At 41.6% G+C, this 19,081-nt stretch overlaps 1 protein-coding gene across 1 annotated transcript in view; it reads right to left on the reverse strand.

The window, feature by feature from the left end:
* Positions 1-441: 441 nt before the first annotated feature.
* Positions 442-19,081, reverse strand: part of RRAS2 (RAS related 2) — a 42,857-nt gene continuing 24,217 nt past the window's right edge. Inside the window, exons 2-6 of the mRNA XM_082283245.1 lie at positions 11,881-11,968; positions 11,295-11,397; positions 9,762-9,870; positions 2,333-2,451; positions 442-1,862 (exon numbers count right to left, since the gene is read on the reverse strand). Coding sequence (XP_082139371.1) covers positions 1,775-1,862; positions 2,333-2,451; positions 9,762-9,870; positions 11,295-11,397; positions 11,881-11,968 — 507 coding nt within the window. The 3' untranslated portion in view covers positions 442-1,774. The remainder of the gene's footprint in view (positions 1,863-2,332; positions 2,452-9,761; positions 9,871-11,294; positions 11,398-11,880; positions 11,969-19,081) is intronic.

Below are 19,081 nucleotides of genomic sequence, written 5' to 3' on the forward strand. Positions count from 1 at the left end.
AAAAAAACTTAAATTCCTCTGCAATGCCTGGTAGTATCTTGACTTCAAGGTTTAATGCCTTGCTGCTGTAAAGGTACCTGGAACTTGTTTCAGCCCCGTTTTCTCAGGAGACACATACAGATTCATGGCAGAGGACCTGACAGTGAGCATAGCTGAGCCTGAAAACACAAGGATTGTTTGGACCACTGACTACACACTTCAAGCCAAAGCAAACATCAGCTTTTGTCATCTGTCATGACTCAAGTTGAAATGGCTTTTCTTTACTTCCAAGCTTGAAAATGCTGTGCAGACATGCGTTGCTATTCCCTAGCCAGGTTCCATCACTCCCTCCTCCCCCCCTCCCACCCCCAAAAAATGCAGGTTTTGGAAGAGATTCAGAAAGAGGCAGTGTGCTTACCCCCCGAAAATGGTTAGATCATCTTTAATTCTAGCACCTGAAGTTATACAAGGGTTTGCTTAATAATCAAGTTTCAAAGAACTGTTGGACACATTCAATTAAGGTGACAACTGTGCAATACCACTCAGTATTTCAATATCAGGGACCATACTCTTGAATTGTTTAAACACAATCCACAGAACTCAAACAACCATCCACAGTTTAACTAAACAATCAGTTAAAAGTCTTACAGTTTAATAATTCACATAATGGTCAGTCTTTAGTAAGGGATACTGAAATTCATTAAAACACAACACTAGATTTTACTCTATAGGTGTGCTGGGCAGGCACAATATTGGCCATTCTTGGGTATAACGGGGAGAGTAAGGAGAAATTTACCACAGTTTGGCAAATCCCACATTTTGTCAGTTAAAAGTGAACTGTGAGAATTAAATACTCATCTTTACATATACACAAGTTATGCTGTGAAAGCATATTTGCTTACAAACATATAAAAATACTTGTTAACTAGTTTGATAAGAAAATAATGTATAAAAGTATATAGCAAAAACATTTAATCATCTCTGACAATGGAAAGATCAAATTCGTTTTTATATCACATGAAACAAAAACAGCTACAATTTTAGTTTTCCTTAATCCCTTACCCGGAAATACAAAGGAAGACACAATTTGTTTTCAAACATAATGTGAAATTTCTTAATGAGCTGACATGCCTCAATCCAGAATGAGCTCAGGTATTTGGCCATATCCTAATAGTAGTAGTAATCATCCTGCAGCTGTTCTGGATTCATAAAATAAATACAGTAGAATGTTTTGGCCACCGAAATAAAACTGCAGCATAAATGAGAGATGAAAACTTTTGCTGACAATGAAATTCAGTGTAGGTTTCTTAAGGCTAGCTGAATACTCAAGTCTAATTTAACTGAGGGCAAAAAACAACAAAAAAAAGCCAATCCACCCCTTTTTTAAAAAGTATTCTCTATACTCCAATATAGGTCTCTGTAATAGCTAATGAAATGTCAGAAGTAAAAATAAATTAATTCACAAGAGACAACTTATGCATGACTTCAACACCTTGTCCTACACGGTTTTGTTTCGTCTCCTTTGCGAATAAAACTCCACAAGGCGCAAGCTCTGAAGGGAGAGAAGGAAGGAACTGTGGTATTAGAGAAGCAGCCTTAGTGTTTTGGTTTGAAGTCTGCCCCAGGATGACCGAGTCTTCTTCAAGAACTATTCTGCCAGCTTCTTGGACTAAGGCTATTCTGGTGACCACTTTTAGGACATGCACATATAAGGCTAGACCAATACCAGAAGTGATGTAAAATGATGGAAAGAAAAAAAATAATCTGGCAGTTGATAGCTTGGTTCTTGGGATTCTCAGAAAATAACACAATGGCAGCCTTTCTTGTCTTTTTCTTTCCGTGTTGGTTCTGGTGAAGGAGGGCACTCTTGTTCCTGAAATTTCCTGGAAATAGGTATTTCAAATTAAATTCATGGAATAATTTTCAGCTAAACAAACATAACTACTGTATTCTACACTGTCTTTTTACATTTTCATAGGGAATGCACTTCCTTTTTACATTCAAATTACTGATAAAGTAAGTGATAATTTTTGAGTTCACTTCTGGGTTTCTTTTTATAAGAAACAATTTTTTACAGAAGGCCAGTCTCAGATTTACTTTATCACATTTACTGACTGGGTGATCAATAAAATCTGAAAGATTAAGGCAACAAAATTCTCTTTCAAATACATATTAAATTCATGTAAGCATTTTTCCTAATGAACCTGAGTGCTTTATAATGGAGATCATTGGTCAAAGCTTAGAGGTAACAGCAGGCAGAATCTCCCCAGCAATTTCCCACTGCATTTCAACACCTTTCCTGCAGCTATCCATTAACATATGGACATTAATTATCTGGTCTCAATTGCCATACCTTATAACTCTGACAAGTTCATGAAAAGCTTGGTCTACATTCAATCTGATTTTTGCTGAGGCTTCCATGTACGTTACTTTAAGTTGCCGTGCCAGCTGCTGGCCTTCCTCTTGTGTCACCTGTAACAGACATCAGTGATTAGGCTCAAGGGTTCTCCAAGCAGGTTTGTATCAGCAGACACTGCATGTACATGTTAAGGATCCAGTTCTCTCAAACAGTAATGGTTATTTGGGCACAGCACAGTTTGCACCCTGTCCACATGATATAACTGGGAAACAGACTTTTTTTAAAATAATAGACAAAGACTGACTCTCCAAGAAATTCCCCTCACTCCAAATGCCTTTTCCTCAGTTCTGCATAAAGATGAAGTTTTCCTTCAAATGCAGACATGGTTCCTTTGCTCCTCCTCAAAGCAAGTGCTTCAGTTACCATCTGCTGAATTGCTAACAGAATTCTGAATACTATTGCTAATTCACCCTCTAATTGTCCCAGTTAAATCTAGAGGAACAAAAAAATCAGACTACTTTTAAAACAACAACTGCTGTTCAGCTTCTAAGTCTTTATAAAAGTCATTAAAAAAAAGATCTATTAATGATATAGCAAAATATTAACACAGCCACTTTTAAACATAGCTTAGATTGCCAGAGTTCTAAAAATCCACAAAGCCTTCAGGTAATCCATAAATATTAAAGCAATCCTGGATCTATAATGACTCCTTGGGAAAACAGTGGAAAAGTAGATGAAGAGGAAACAATGAGCATCATGAAAAGTTGGTATAAAATTTAAAGTGATGAAGCAGAAGACAGGAAGCCAGTGGACCATTCCAGGAAGAAGGAATAAGTTGGTCACAGAGCAAAAGCAAAGGAGATCAGTGCATATTTTTGGATGAGGTGGAAAGCAGCGAGGTCAGAGAACAGAGGCCACCCTGAGTGGTGCAAGGCATGAGAGGCTCCAACGGGAAGGTCACCCACAGGGCCAGGGAGGAAAGGGCAGCTTTCAGTGATAAAAGGAAGTACAACAGATCTTGCCAAGACAATGCCTAGAGGAAGACATGTCAAAGATTACACTGCTTTCACAGAAAAACATTAAACCAGCACGTAGAGGACTGATATAAGAACAGAAATAAGGAGGATTTATTTTTAAATTAGTTTTGAAAAGGAACTCAAAATATTCATTAGATTAAGAAGCTACACAGAAACAGAAATAGATGGGAATAGAAAAGTAGTGGCAGCATTCCCCACAGTGCACGATCAAAGTACTTTTCAGCTTGCAGAATAGTTTCTTAACAGCTACACAGTGCTTTGAGAGCCTTCATGCATGGCATCTCCACATGTTTGATTCCTCTGTCCTTAGCATCCCACTGGTACTATATTCATACACTTCCTGCTGAAATCCCGGCTGCTCCCACTAAACCCTCGTGAAGCTCTTCAAAATGCTCCCAGCACCCTGTGCCATTAGCTGGAGTAACTCAGGATGCATCTGCTGAGCTCAAACACTCACAGCAACTCTGCATTCATTTCAGTGTTATCATCACCAGCTGAAGCAAAAAAAGAAACCCTTAGAAGCAACCCCAAGATCAGCTACTGGATGGAGTCTGTCTTTTTAACTGCAGGGCACATAAGGAGAACTGGAATCCTTCAACCCTCCTCTGCTGTTTGAAAACTGAATAATAATGAAGACTCCTGCTCCCCTAGCAAGAACAATTCCACTTCAACCCTCCACTCTGACCTCAGATACTGAAATATTCTGATTCCAAAGCTTAAGAAGGCTGCACTTGGACAAATACTTGCAGCTGTTTTCTGGCACATCAGTGACACTGTAGAATCTCCTAAAGTTTGCACCAGACCTTCCAGAATCTTCTGTATATCTCTACCTCAGACAGATAAGTTAAAGTATAGATATAACAGTTCTTACAAAACAAACTCCTTTTACTTTTCTTCACCCCTGCACAGTTTATTGCAGCCCCAGAAACCTAGAGGTTGAAGTTCAATAAAAAGAAATAATTGGCAAGGAATGCATAATCCTGAGGAGAAACTGAACTCTGCCTTTAAACATGTGTTAAAGAATTTCTTCACTATTGTATCTAAAGCACATTATAGGTATAAGTCAAACTAACCCTGTAATAAAGTTAAATTACACTTCCACAATATCCTGCATTTAAAACATTATAAATGCATTAAAGTTCCTGTTGTATTTACTAGAATATCTGTAACTGCTTAATTCCAAAATAACCTTTTTTGTCAGCCTTATGAGTATATTGTCAACTTACTTGTGGTCAATTTTAGTGACCACAAAGTCAGTTAAAAAAAATATTTGGTTTGGAAACACTATGGAAACATTTGCAGTGCCCAAGATGTAAATTAGAGGCCAGAACATACCAGTTCCATCTTCAAAGCTGAGGAAAACATAAGTACAAACATAGAAATACTTGAAAATAAAAACATGAATTTTCATCTTTTTGTTGTCCCTTCTCAAGTATGACAACCCTGTAACATGACAGGTATTTCAGGAAGTGTGATAGGACAGCTTATTTAACATCAGCACCAAAATAAAAACTAAATCCTTCTTCTTCAAAGAAGTCTAGATGTTATTTTGACAGAAGAGAACCACAGATCTGATGGTAGTAACTGTGTGTACATCTCTGTGTGTTGGTTCTGCAGTTTTAGCGAGCTTAAGGCTGAATACAAACGAGAACCACTCATAATGCTCATCCTTTTTGTTACAGGACATTTTACTGTTTGTTTCTGGATATCACTCATTCACGCTGTTCAGACAATTAGTAAAAGTTTCTCAAATGAAAACTCATTACAGAAGATGTGAGCGAGTCAAACATGGAAAAGCCTATTGCCCACCTCCCTAAGTTAACATTCTTCTTCTGAAACAGTTTTCATTTGACTATCTGCACAATACTCCTGTGAACATATGTCCCTCTCTCTTCACTATTGTGCCCAATATCTGTCAGAAATACATTAATTTCTGAAGTTTCCATGCTTTCCTCCACCTAAAGCAACTCTACAAGGCTGCCTAACCTGACACTGCACCTGTATTTTGCCAGGACACTGACACAAGACTAAGGGACACATCATACAGGTAACAATGAAATGCTTCCTCAAGTTTGAGAGGAATCCATTGTGCCACCCTGTGGTCACCCTACAGTGCTCCCAGCACACAAACATTGCCCATTCCTGCCAAGAGTTCCATCACTCCTCAGGAGTGCATCCATCATCCTGGTTTTCCTGCAGGGATAGTTCACTATCCACTAACTCCAGTTTGTCCACACTCTCCTATCCAAGGTTGCTTTGGCACGTGCAAACTGTGGTTATAAGCACTGACACATGTTCAGGCTGGCTCACTGTGTTCAGACACTGCATCAGATGCCCAACTGATCACTCTCTATGAAGCCCAAAATCACACAAGCCACGGGAAGATCAGAAGGGACACTCTTGTCTGCGGGCACAGACGTGTCCCTGGACACAGCCTCAACATCTACCACTGCAAGAAGTTACTGTCACACTCATACAAGAAAGTAATGGTTAAGAGTTAAGTCCCACGGACTTCTCTTTAAAAGCTTGCTTTAAAGGTACCTGCCAGCAGAGATGATCTCAGCACTAGGTCATTGTGTTAGCTCAGTCATGATGCAAAAGCAAGAACTAGCATTTAATGAAACCCAAGCACTTTCCTGTTGCAACTTGGATTTTCCTTGAAACCCTGCCATCTGGGGAATGATCAGACTTGACCCAGTTTAAGCTAGCAGTTATCTACAGAAAGTCATACATAACCTGCACTGACAAGTCTACTCCTCCGTCACCAGTGGTTATTATTAAAACATCTGGTGAATTATCCTACAGTAGAAACATCCAGTGGTGAGTTCTAAGGAATTGACCCATTTGAGAGAAAGACTGCTACACAGCATTTACTTTAAAGAAAGAGCAGTGAAAGATGGTGCTTCATTTCTGGTTTCAGAGTCAGAAATTTGTGACTGATTGGGGAATTTGGAAACACTGGCAGCTTCATTTCTTATCATACATTCTAAAGATTAATGCCTGCTTGTCCTCTAAAGACTCATTTTTCTTTGTCAACATAACCTGGGGATATTGAGAGACAAAAATCACAAGAAAGCTGCTTAACTCTATTTATCTATATGGTTATTACCATGACAAATTGCTATTTCAAACTGACTCTTTCATGCCTCTCCCAAAACCACTTGTGAGTTGGTGTCTCTGGTATATAAGAGCCCCACTAATTTACTCCACACCTTTGGTGAGCCCCAACAATTCATCAAGATCATACAATTGTTTGTGCACTTCTGCTGTACAACCCAGTTCATGTATTTCCTGAGAAACAGTTGCCACCACATGAGGATGATTAGTTATGCACCATTAGCCTCCAGATTTATGGTGTCACAACGATAGTACTCTGTACTCTGTTCAACCTCAACACACATTTACTTGGCTAAAGGTGTGGCCAGACCCTTGAGACACCCAGAACTTTTCCACATGTTTAACTCTTTTGGGCTCTGGGAAGATTTGTTGAGTATCATTTGCCGATCCAAACACACTAAATCACTTTGTTTAACTTTTAGTCTTTCAGGGGTTGCACATGTTTCACTAGTCTGCCTCCTGCCTTTTGGAAAAAGCAGGCAGATGCCCAGTACAAGCAGTTTTGCTCTAAAATCTGACACCCAGCTTCCTGAATTTCTAAAAATGTTATGTGAACTCTGAAGCTGAAAAATGTACAGTTGGGATTAAAGAAGTTCAGAAAGAACCAGATAAGAAAAAGATAAGTGTGACACTGGCTCAGCAGGTTGTTGGTGGTGCCCAAGTGAGGCCTACACATCAGCAGACAAAGTGTAAAAATGCAGAGGACTTGCCCTTGTCATGTTTCTGCCCACAAGTCCCAGCCTGGGGATACCCCACACCTCCCACTCACCCAGCACTCCCAGCCAAGGTGAGGGAGCACTCTCGCCTTTGAGCCCAGCCCTCCCGCGGCAGCTGCCTGCACAAGAAACCTGCAGCCAGAGAGGACGACCTTGCTGAAGTTTTTCCTCACTTTCAGACTAGTTGGTTTAGTTGGTGGCAGGACTCGTTGACAAGTTTTCAGTCAGATCACCAAGCTGCTCCCCTCAGTGACCGGATGGCTGTACTGAGTGCTCGCATGATGGAGAAGAAACAACCCCTGTGTTTAACACCCAGCTGATAACATCTCACTGCTTGCTGCTGCCAAAAGGCGAGGTCTCACTTGCTTCCCCCCACCCCAGCTCCTCCCTGCTCTGCTCCAAGCCACAGTCCCACCCCTTCCCATGCTCCCAGCATTGGCACTCAAATCTTTCAGCAAGCTGATTTAGCTTGCACAGGTCCCAGGAAGCCATTTCTGCTCCTCCCCATCCAGAGAGATGATTCAACTCCAAAAGTGCTTCAAGTGACATCTGGGGCCAGCAAAGGAAAGAGTGGGAATGTGAAGCCAAGAGGGAGTGGACCCTCTCCCTTGTGGGGACCAATTATGTCAGCTCAGCATCCCTAAACAATTCCTTCATACTGACTTAAGGCCAAGTGAAACACACCATGTGACAGGGAAGGGACAGGGAAGAGTTAAGAACACGTAAGTAGCTGTTTAAGCAAACCCAGAAGTGTTTTCTCAGCTACATCTGCCTAAGCCTCAGCTTATAATGGGAGTAACAAGTCCACCAGTTGGCACGTAAATGGTGAGTGAGAGCACCAGAAAGTTATACCCCTCAGCATCTAATCAAATAAGGCAATTAATATAGCCATAAAAAACAACAGGAGATTTTGGAGACATATATTGATACAGGCAGCGAAACTGCAAAGTTAGGCAACTTGAAAAAAGCTGCTTTGAGCTTGAATGTGTTCCAGCCCACCACCACCTGAAAAAGCAGCTTGGAACAGGACAGAGGGACAAGCAGAAGAGGTGACAGGCACCTCTCTCTGCCTTTAAGGGAGAGGCAGAGGTGGTGCAATAACATGAGGAGGGTGGGGGAGAGAGAACAAAGTTCACAGCTGTTCCTAGAAATGGACGTACAGGATTACCAACTACACTTGCAGGTATCCTGAGAGCTGGGGCTGACAGCAATGATGTTATTTCCCTTCCCAAAGCATCAGGGTGTTTGTCCTTCAGCAATTACAACTAGCAGAACAGTTCAGTTTCATCTCCATAATTTCCATGCCAGCATTAGTGCAGGAGATAAAGTACATATGGTTCCAGGACCTGTAAGGTTAAATCTGGGAATTCTTATGGGGGCATGATGGTAACAAGAATGAAAAAAATGTGCTTCTGTCTCAGGGACAGGCTGTTCTGTGAATGTGTGAGTGCTCAAAGTTACTTTCGAGGGGTTTGTGAGCTACTTCTGTGAAAACTTCTTTCAAGGCAGCATTTTTCAGCATAGCTTTTAATTTTGTCATGATCTCTCTACACAGCTTCTGGGATAAAGAGGCTGTGACAGTCAAGGGACCATGCGCCACAGGAACTTTTTGGTACTGTAATTGTAATTCAACAATGCACATACAACCCACTGAGCTCTTTAAGCTATGTTTTCCTTGTGACACTCTTAAAACAATTACAATTATATTTACTTTATTCTCTTTACAGTTATATTTACTTTATTCTCAGAAAATCATGTGTTTGCTAGCAAACTTTAGGTGTTATCTTACTGTCTCAAGAGAAAATATTAAGCTTCTCAAATTAGTTGCTGAAGAAAATACAAGTTTGACATCTGTTCCTTTCCTGCTGCTATAGTAAGATTTTTTTCATTTCAGCTCAAATTAGTTTGATTCAATAAAAATCAATAGCAACTAGGGAAAACACATTTAAAAGTCCTTTAAATCATTCTAAGCTAAATCTTCTAAGTTGTCTTGTGACTAGAGGGGAGGTTGAAAACTATTGGTTTCACAACTTTAAGGTACATAAACATAACAGAAAATGCGTTGCTGTACTTCCAACTTTTAAAGCTTTGAGTCAGTTATGCAGAGTGGCCAAAGAGAAAACAGTGAATAGCTCCTAATTTAGATCTAACAGCACTGAAAGGTAAAAGCAAGAGCACTGAAGAGTAAGGATTGGTGGAGTTAGTGTTGGAATGCACTCTGCTGGCACAGTGCAGTGGCGAGTACCAGAACTGAGGAATTAGACACGTTCATGCCTGAGTAATCAAGTCATGACAGAAAGCTCTCAGCTCTGTGAATAGATTTGGTCTCAACATAACCCCACTGAGTCAGACAGAAGATGTGCTGTGCGTGGAATGCCATCATGCTCCTAAGGTTCTTCAAGTACAAAAACTGAGTGTAGCTTCTTGCACTGGAATTAGTTTGTATGATATGACTTCATTTGTTTGTTCCCATTGTGGGAGGAAGTTTAGTTTTGAGGGGAAAACTGAATTTTCTGGAAGAAAGTGAGCAGTAACTAACAGCAAATGAATTACCTGTCTTTGGTGGTCCAGATCTGCTTTATTACCGACGAGGATCATTGGAAACTCATCGCGATCTTTCACTCTAAGAATCTGTCGCTGAAACTTGTAGATTTCTTCAAAGCTGTGAAAGAACACAAGTAGAGCATCAGTGCACTAATTCATAGACTCCCAGGTTCTGCAAAAGTTCAGAAATGATGAGTCACCTATTTGGACTTGCCCTGCCATGACACACAAGCACAGACAGCTGCAGGCACTCCAGAGTCACAGCATGACCAGTTAGAGAACCATTCAACACTCAAACTAAAAAATCCCCAAGTGAGCAGTGTCCTCTGCACTGGGCTGAGGTGGGGCTGCAGGGTGAGCAAAACACTGTGTCTCAATCCACAGGGACCTGGGGAAGAGAGTCAACCAACCACAGTCCATTCTGCAATTACTGACTCTGGAGTTCTACTCCATCTGGAATATTCAAACTACAGCACAGAGATCCTGGTGACCAATATTTCAGCTGGCAACCTCCAGAGCTACTTCTAAGAATTTTTGGGGAAGCTATCAAAGCTGAAAAGTTTTGTTTCTTCAAGAACAGAGAAATGACAGGGCTAAATGATCAGAAAGGTTTCCAGTTACCAACTAAGTTATATCAGGTACTGATGCTGTTCAAGCAGTAAGGAATATTCCAGCAGTGTTTAAGGAAAGGTGAGCAGAGCAGAAAACTTCTTCCAGGATAGTATACTAAAAAAGCTAACTCTGGCCTAAGCAAAGATTTTTGGGGAATGAATAAATAAATCACTGCTTTCAAGTAAACACTGTTAAAGCTACATCCCTACAAGAGGACCTTCAGCACAGATATTTGGAGACAATCACATACCCTTTGCAGCCTTCCCAGACACTGTATTTAATTCCAGACATATAGTCTGAAGGCATTTACACTTAATTTGCCAGCTGAAATTTAGAAGCAAGATGATCATCAGTAAAAAAATCCCATTAAAAATAATTAGGTAGTCAGACACCTCATGCAAAGGTGAACTAGAAGCATCCCTTCTGTTATCAGTCTCTGGATGTATGCCACTAAGCACAGCTCTCCATGAGCTTCTAAGATGATGCTTCATCTCCACTCTGCAGTCATTCAGTCAATGCATGGGACAAAGCAGAGGGACCACTGCCTGAAAAAGAGTGCAGGCATATACCCTAAACCCACTCAGAAAGCCAAAGCTACTTGATGCTGCACATGGCAAGGGGATATTCCTAACAACTGACTGAATACCAATCACTTCCAGGAAAATGGTATTCTGGACTGTAATAAAGTTCTTGAATAGAGCTGTCATTTTTTTGTGTATGCTTTCAAGTCATCTATTGAAACAAACGGATACTTTCACAAAGTGATTGGGTCAAAATCAGTCTTCATCAGTGCTGAAAGAGCATCTCACCTTGAACTTAAAAGTGAATGCATACTTAATGTTTCTGTTTGAGATTATTTCAGTGAAGGATAAGGTGTAACTTAAGAATAATTAAAACTTGTTTGTTTTAATAACTTGACCTCAGGCTTACCTTCCTCTATCTGTGACTGAGAAAACAAGCAGAAAACCCTCCCCTGTCCGCATGTACTGTTCACGCATGGCTCCAAATTCTTCTTGTCCTGCTGTATCCAGAACTGAACACAAGCAAAAATATGGATTACTACATTTCATGGTCTGATAGACTGAGAAAAAAAAATTATTCCTAATAAGATATTGTGAGAGCCTCTCCTGTGCACCACAGCTAAGCAGAAACCACTTTCCACAGATACTGCTGAATACTTTTCTAATATTCCCAACAAGGTCTTGCACTGACTGAACAATTCAAGACCTACCAAACAAACTGAACAACAAAACACTTGAGGACTTCTGCTAATTCCTGACCAGCTGAAACAGATGGAAAATGCTCAGAGATACATGGGGATGAGGGCTGTTGGTTTATCCTTAAAGAGATCACCAACATACAAGAAATGAAGTTTTTAAAGCCAAGCATTTATATTGCACTTGGGAGAGGCAGCACAGAGGTGTGTTTTTCATTCCACCATGTCACCCAGGTAACTCCTGGGAATGATGGACATTCCAAATCCTAGTTTGGTGGGCACTGTGGGTGGGCTACTTACTGTCCAAGCGTGCAGCTCTCTCGTCTATCACGCATTGCTTGGTGTAGGAGTCCTCAATGGTTGGGTCATAATCCGTAACAAAGTAGGACTGCAGAGAAGAAAACAAGTTTGTGTCTTAGACAAACACACACAGACCACTCACTGAGGGAGATGCTAAAAGTGGACAATTGAGAGCTTAAGGAAGATGAGAATGTTGATCCATGTACAGCCATTTGACACTTCATCCAAAGATAACTGGTAATGACTTTCCTATTCCTTATAAATTGTAGAGATTACTAGCAGAGTCACTGAGTTAATTGGATTCCCACAGCATTTCTAACATTTTCCAGACATTACTGGTAACTCCTAGAATTTCTCAGGAATCCCTAGAAACTTTCAGTTTCTAAGGACTCTCATAACTTCTCTGAACTTCTGGTAGGGTTTAGAAGTTCTTTAGAATTCTCAAGTTTACAGGACTTTCTCCCCTGTTCCCAGAGGCAGCAATTTCTGGGAAGTACCAGGATCTCCTCAGCTGTTTCTAAAATTCCTTCGCAGTTTTAAAACAATTTCTAGCGACAGCTCCACAAAGCACAAGTGGCAGTTAGTTTGTTAGCTGAATAAAATTTGTTGGATCATCCTTGTTCCCAGGATTTCTCTCCTGGTTTTAATGACTTTAAGCATTTACACCCTCCAGGAAGACAACCCCTGAAAGCAGAATAAGCCATGAAATGCCTGTGCCATCCATGGCCTAAGCGCAAGGCTTCACCAGACACTGCCAGGCTGTTGTTTATCAACCAAACTGTGAAGCAAAGCACGTTGTGGTACATTTCTCTAGAGACTAGATGATCTGGTATTGAATACTGAGTTAACAATGCCATCGGAAGACAAGTTTATAATTCAAAGGATGAAGTTTTAGCTTGCATGCAGTCATAGTAAAGTTATCTCCACCTAAAACTAAAGCACACTGGCATGACAAATCTGAACCCTGATCAAATTCCTTCCTATCTATGCTCCCAGCAGGCACTCAGTGCATTACCCTCACTGTGCAGAACTGAAGGAGTACCACCTGTGTACATTGTTCAGTTCTGGGGGCCAGTAAGGAATTAGGAATGTTTTGAAACTACATATTGGCTCCCAGGATGGAGCAAAAAAGAGGACTTTGTTCTTGCATTAAGAAGATAGAACCAAAGCCAGGGTACATCTCCTTGTCCATGTTGGAATTCATAGTCCTTGCTGAGGCACCTGTCCCATCACACCAACTCAAAGATACCAACAAGACACCACTCTGCTCCTCTAAATTTACCAAAGTCAAGTTAACAGATGTCACGGTTGGGAAAACAAAACAAAACAAAAAAAAAGGGGGGGAAAAAAGGAAGAACTGAAATCACAGCACTAGCCCACTAACCTTCTCCAGACACACCGCTGTCAGTGCAGAACACAGTTAACTCTGCTCTTGGCAGATAATTTATGTGGCTGTATTTGTCCTTGTCCAGTCTGGCTTTGGAGCTGCCCATGAGTGCAGGCTGCAGGACACTGTCCTGAACAGCACCCACCTGACCCCACCATTTGGACACATCCATGCCAGGTCCTGGTTTAGCAGCATGGACAGGGGTTCCCCAGAAGAGCTCATCAACTGAGCTGCAGCTGCCTTCCTGGGAGAAACACATCACCAGTTGTAGCACACTTGACCAGCTGTGTGTACTATATATAACCTACACTCATGTACCACAACCATCACGCAGTTGGCTGCAGGAGGAGATTGCACAGGTTGCTGTTGATCTGTTCATTTAGATCTGGCACCACACTGAAAAGCTGCTGACCCCCAGAGCAGAGACCCTAAACAGCTCCTTTGCATTTTAAGCAGACATCAGTGTCCTCTCAGGATACACCTACACACCTCTGCATCGATGGCACCCAGGCTAAACAGTCACCCTGCTGCAATCCCACCCACACCAATCAAAACAAAACAAAAAAAACCCCAACCAAACAAAAAAAAAACCCCAACCAAGCAAAAAAAAAAAAAACAAAAAGCCCCACAAAACCCCAAACAAACCCTCTACCACCAAAAAAATTCCAGCAAGCCAACAGGCATGGGATCCTAAATGCAGCACACAAACGTCAGGATTCCCAGCCAAAGTGCATATCTATAGGCAGCAGAACACTCACCACACAACAAGAAGCTCTTTCAACTACAAGTCATCCCTTTACCTTGCTTCCCTTTAAGATTTAAAGAGGAAAAAATTCAGCCTTCGAAACTGTTCTCATCTTTTCTTTTGCCTGTATCCATGACTCAAAATGTGCTATCCAGGAGCTTAAGAACAGACTTGGAGGAATGAATTTACACGAACTGTAAATAAGGTCTCAGTTCTTCTGTGGCCTTTAACAAACCTTGAAAGATGGAGGAGAAACTTTTGTGAACATACAGATGTATAAATAAAATCATTTACAGAATCTGACTTTAAAGGGATGATCACAAGGAAGGGAATTTCAGTCCTATGTTTCATAAAGGAAACAGAAAGTGATATTTATAAAAAAGCATTAGGTGACTGAACCATGGAAGATAAAGCCTGCACTCTGAAATTACTCCCTATCTCTCTCCAGCTTCAGCTTTCATTTCTCCATCCTACAGAATTCAAAGTTACTCTCTGAACCTTTACATCTACAAAATGGCAAAGGATAGCAGCTTTTAAATAAAAGGGAGAATTTGGAATTGATTTATTTCACTCTCATGAATCAGTATTAGCAAAACACCTAAAGCAGCAAGTTTATATCCAACAAGGGCAATATTTTTCACTAAGAGAGTTCAGAAAAAGAAAGCCATAATGATCTCAGAGGAATTCTTCTTATTTTCCTCATCATCTGTCCAAGGGCCAAGAACTACAGCATGTTCTGTAATCTGCAGGGCATTTCTGTGATTCCCTCCACCCTTTTTAGTTTGTTTTTTTTAAATAGAAAAAAACCCCCAACCACTACACATGAAGCGAGAGTGCAAGACTAGGTACAGAGACATGGAACACGGTTCCTCCCTCAAAACGGGAAACAAGATTAAGTTGCCCTGATCCAGCATCAGGCACATGTCAAATTCAGAATGAGCAGATGCCTGAGCTCCCCCATGTAACAATTGCTCTTACAAGTATTTTCTTCCCTCCCATGGAGCTGCACTGCCAAATCTGCTGTCACAGACACTACAGGAGAGGTTTGCAAGGCAATTAGTGCTGTGGTTTACCTCCAGGCACTGGACAAGACTGATGTGCCTGAAACAGCTGCCGGTTTTGAAGGAGTCTTCCCAAATTGCACTGGGACCATGTGCCACAGGAAACACAACAACCACAGCTTGCAGGCCTTATTCAGTCAGGGCTGATTTACAAAACTTAGATGTAGCAGACACAGTATTTATCCATTTGAGCAGAAATGGACCTTCCTACTCTCTTTCAGGCAATGTTTAAAGAATTAATGCATGGCAGAGCATATCCTGAAACATTCCATGAGGCCATCCCTTCTCTCCTCAATGCCATCCTGGCAAGGTGCCTGCACACCCAGCAAGCCCAAGACCCTACAACAGCATAAATAACTTTGTAGAGGTCAACAAGTTTGTGGCAGAACTGCTTAAAAGCCTGACAGGAGCACAATTCCAGCACACACAAACCACCGACAACCTACTGGTTTCAAACTGATGCCAAGTCTAGACAACTCAGAGGAGCAAGCACATGCCAGAGTGCTGGAATACCCAGGCCTGCCTGCTGCTGTCTCCTTTATGAAAGCTGTCTGTGCAAGCCCTAACTCCTCAGAGCAGTTGCCCTGCTAAGCTACAGCAACAGCAGGAAGCTACAGCCAGAGCCTGGGATGGGAGCTGGCACAGAACACACGGCACAGCTCTCTAGGGTGGCCTGACACAGACCAGGTTGTCAGATCTGCTCTCCTAGCAGCAGTTGAGTTTCTCTGACAAATCCAAAGAGCCACGACTCATTCAGCTGGCTCCACTGCAGTTGGCCACTGCCTGCAGGAAATAATTAGAAGCAGTTAAATTTCTTCTAAGGAGATAGTACTTGAACACTTCTGTTGCACCACTCCCTTAATCACCAGCAAAATCAAAGCTCTTTCCACCCATCTCCTAGAATGGAAATGAGAAAGCTGAGCCCAGTAGTCTCATCGACCATTCAGTTTACCCAGAATATTATGCAACAGGTTTTCTAGGTTTTGTCTTTCTAAGACTGCTGAGGCAATTGAGTCCAGAGACAGGAAAGCCCACTGCCAAGGACTTTTGCAAAGGGGAAAAAACCCAAAAGAACACAAAAATCCCCATCCCCACACTACCTACAGCTGGGCAACCCACCACAAAAATCCCTTCCTATATACACACTTGTCATCTTAAAATGCATTTCAAACAATCTCCTGACCTTCACTTGTTTCTACTTGCAGTGCATATAAACAATCACACTATACACAATACTGCTCTAGCAGTCTTTGTTTTAGGCAATAGCAGTCCCTAAATCATTGTTTCAATCACTCAAGTCTTTTGGTAAGGAGAAGATATGAAAACCTGCTCTTAAGTATATGATCTTCCTCCATTTTTATGTTGCCTTTAATACACACAGAGAAATTCCTCCATTAGCTTACGAGCTTGAGTCCCACTCCATAAATTAATAAAAACAACTATGTAAAGACACCTTTGATGGAAAACCCCAGTGCCAACTCACAGCTCTTATGTAGCTGTTCACATTTACCCTTCATAAAGTAATCACAGTCCACAAACCAAAAAGCCACGAGATAACTTTATTTTGCACTTTTATGTTTTAGGGCGGGAGAGAAGTAGGATGTTGTTGACAGGAAGCTGCTCTGAACTGCAGTCCAGAGGCTGGCTGCATAACATTCTTCCCTTTTTCTTTACACCAAGCTTGAAGGCCATGCAATGACAGGCAGCCCAGCACAGTGAGAGCACACCACTGTGAGTAAGCTAAAGGAGAGGTACATGCCAAAATATATATTCATCCTTGCTGCCTCTATAATCGCCATCTGTATTTACTAAACATACACATAATGTTTCAAAGAACCACTGGTTGCTTATTTAAATTTTTTCCACATGTTTTAAGTTTTTGGTTCAAACCCAGTAAGGGCAAGGAAATAGATGGGTTTCCACCCTCCAGCTACAGTTACAGACCAGCTCTGGATTTAAATAAGCATCTACAATTTGAGCATTGCAAACAGCCCAAAAATCCTCCCTAGCTATAATTTTTATGCTAGAACTTAAAACAAACATGTGTAGCATCCACCAACACCAAAGCTTCAACTTTAGACTTGAATACATTCCCAAATACTTGAAATGCATGATCCCAAGCCACCTCCTGTGCTGTGCTACTTGACAGAATATTTCTTCTGGCAGTCTCTCCTTTACCTGCCTTTTACACTATCATCTCTTCTCTAGGTTTTACCTAATTTCCCCTGAACTTCACCAAGAATGTGCCTGCTCTTGACTCACTCAACCAATGAAAAGCCCAACTCCCCCCCTGCACTGCCAGTTCTTCACCAGGGGCATACAACAAACAGCAGTATCAGCCACAGCCCTACCACACACCACATTGATCACATCAGAAATACTTAACCCAGAAAAAGATAGAAACCGGTGTTATCATCATTTAAGTGAGTATTTCTGACATTCATTCCAAGCCATAGACAAAGTCAGTGCCTTAGGTTAAGACCAGAACTCCAGTACCATGGTTAGTTAGTAGGGCCATAAGCAGACAGCTTTCTGTTTGAGGTACTTGGCTACACCATAAAAGCCTCCCCAGACCATGAATTAAGATCTAAATGACTGACTGCACAACTCAGTTTGCAACTTGCATTGTTTTCCCACCCATGAAATCTTACAGCCTCTGCCTTCAACTCTTCTACCTAAGAGGGGCAGAGCAGCCAAGTCTATACTGTGATGACCCCAGTGACACATTGTGCCTTCCTCCAGGCTGCAAAGGAGGTGAGACACCATTTCTAGGAGTTTTAATCTACATTCCTGTCCCTGGAGGAGCAAGCAGACAGGTTCTATGTCACCACAGGCAAGTTCCTAGAGGATGGGTGGCAGTAACCTGTCACCTTGCCCAAGCACTATGCTGCCCCTGGTCCAGAGCTAACCTGCCCAGCAGAAGGGGTAATCAGGCAAAACAACAGCTCAGGGCCTCAGCACCTCAAGAGCTTAAAAGAACCTCCTTCCACAGCACAAAGGAGAAGTCATTTCTGTAGCATACTTGAGCTGGCTGGCTAGAAAACAAGGAAAACATGCAGGAAAAAAACCCTGACTTCTAGAAGCAAACATAAACCCAGACTGCATTCCAGAATAAAGGAACAGACACAGCAAAACACACCAATTTAGCGTTTTGCAGAGCCCCAAGTACTTGGGTCACAGAAAAACCCAAACAAACGAAAAGCACACCACTAATCAGAGCGTCTCTGACAAGCTTGTTCCCATAGTAAACATACATCTCCCCAAGAGCAGCAGGTGGTTCACTAGGACCCAGTATTTCCAGACAGGTTTAATTGGCTGGTGCTGGGGAAGCAGGAGGTGGATGCTGTTGGGGCTGATGACAGGAAGTGCCACCTCTGCAAAGGTTCTGTGCAGCGTCCAAACCAGTACCAGAAAAGGACTGCAGGAGGTACCCACAGCAACCCAGCACCATTTCAAACACAAATGATCAGGACTGCATTCAGCATGCTTTGCTGGCAGAAACAGTCACACTTTACAGAATGAGGGCATTTTGGTGTTGAACACTGGGAGAATAGGAGACCGAAGGTCTAGAATTATCTTGATGAAGACCAGACTAAAGAAATAATGACTAGAACACTGCCTCACACTACAGAAGGCCAAGTGTATCATCATCCAATCATCCCATACTCCTACAAATCCTTAAGAGGTTCTTTCTTTTAATTATACAAACAGTAACAGCACCCATTCCTTTCTTCCAAGGAATATAAATTAAAAGATAGTCAGTACTTGCAAGTAATCAGTGATGCTTCCCTCAATTTGCACTACTTCCCACTGCTCTAATGTGTACTGTCAGCATTGTTATGGCTGTCCAGGGAAACAGATGTCATTTGTAACTTCAATTACTGCCATTACCCAGTGATGTGAAACACTTCACTTCATGAACAGTGAAAACTGAGGCACAAAGAGAGAAGAGGATTAAGCTGAAGAAAATTATAGTGAAAGAAAGATGACATGAGACATGTGCAAGCT

This window comes from Coloeus monedula (genome assembly GCF_965178545.1).
Source record: "Coloeus monedula genome assembly, chromosome: 6".
In the NCBI taxonomy this organism is placed as follows: Eukaryota; Metazoa; Chordata; class Aves; order Passeriformes; family Corvidae; genus Coloeus; species Coloeus monedula.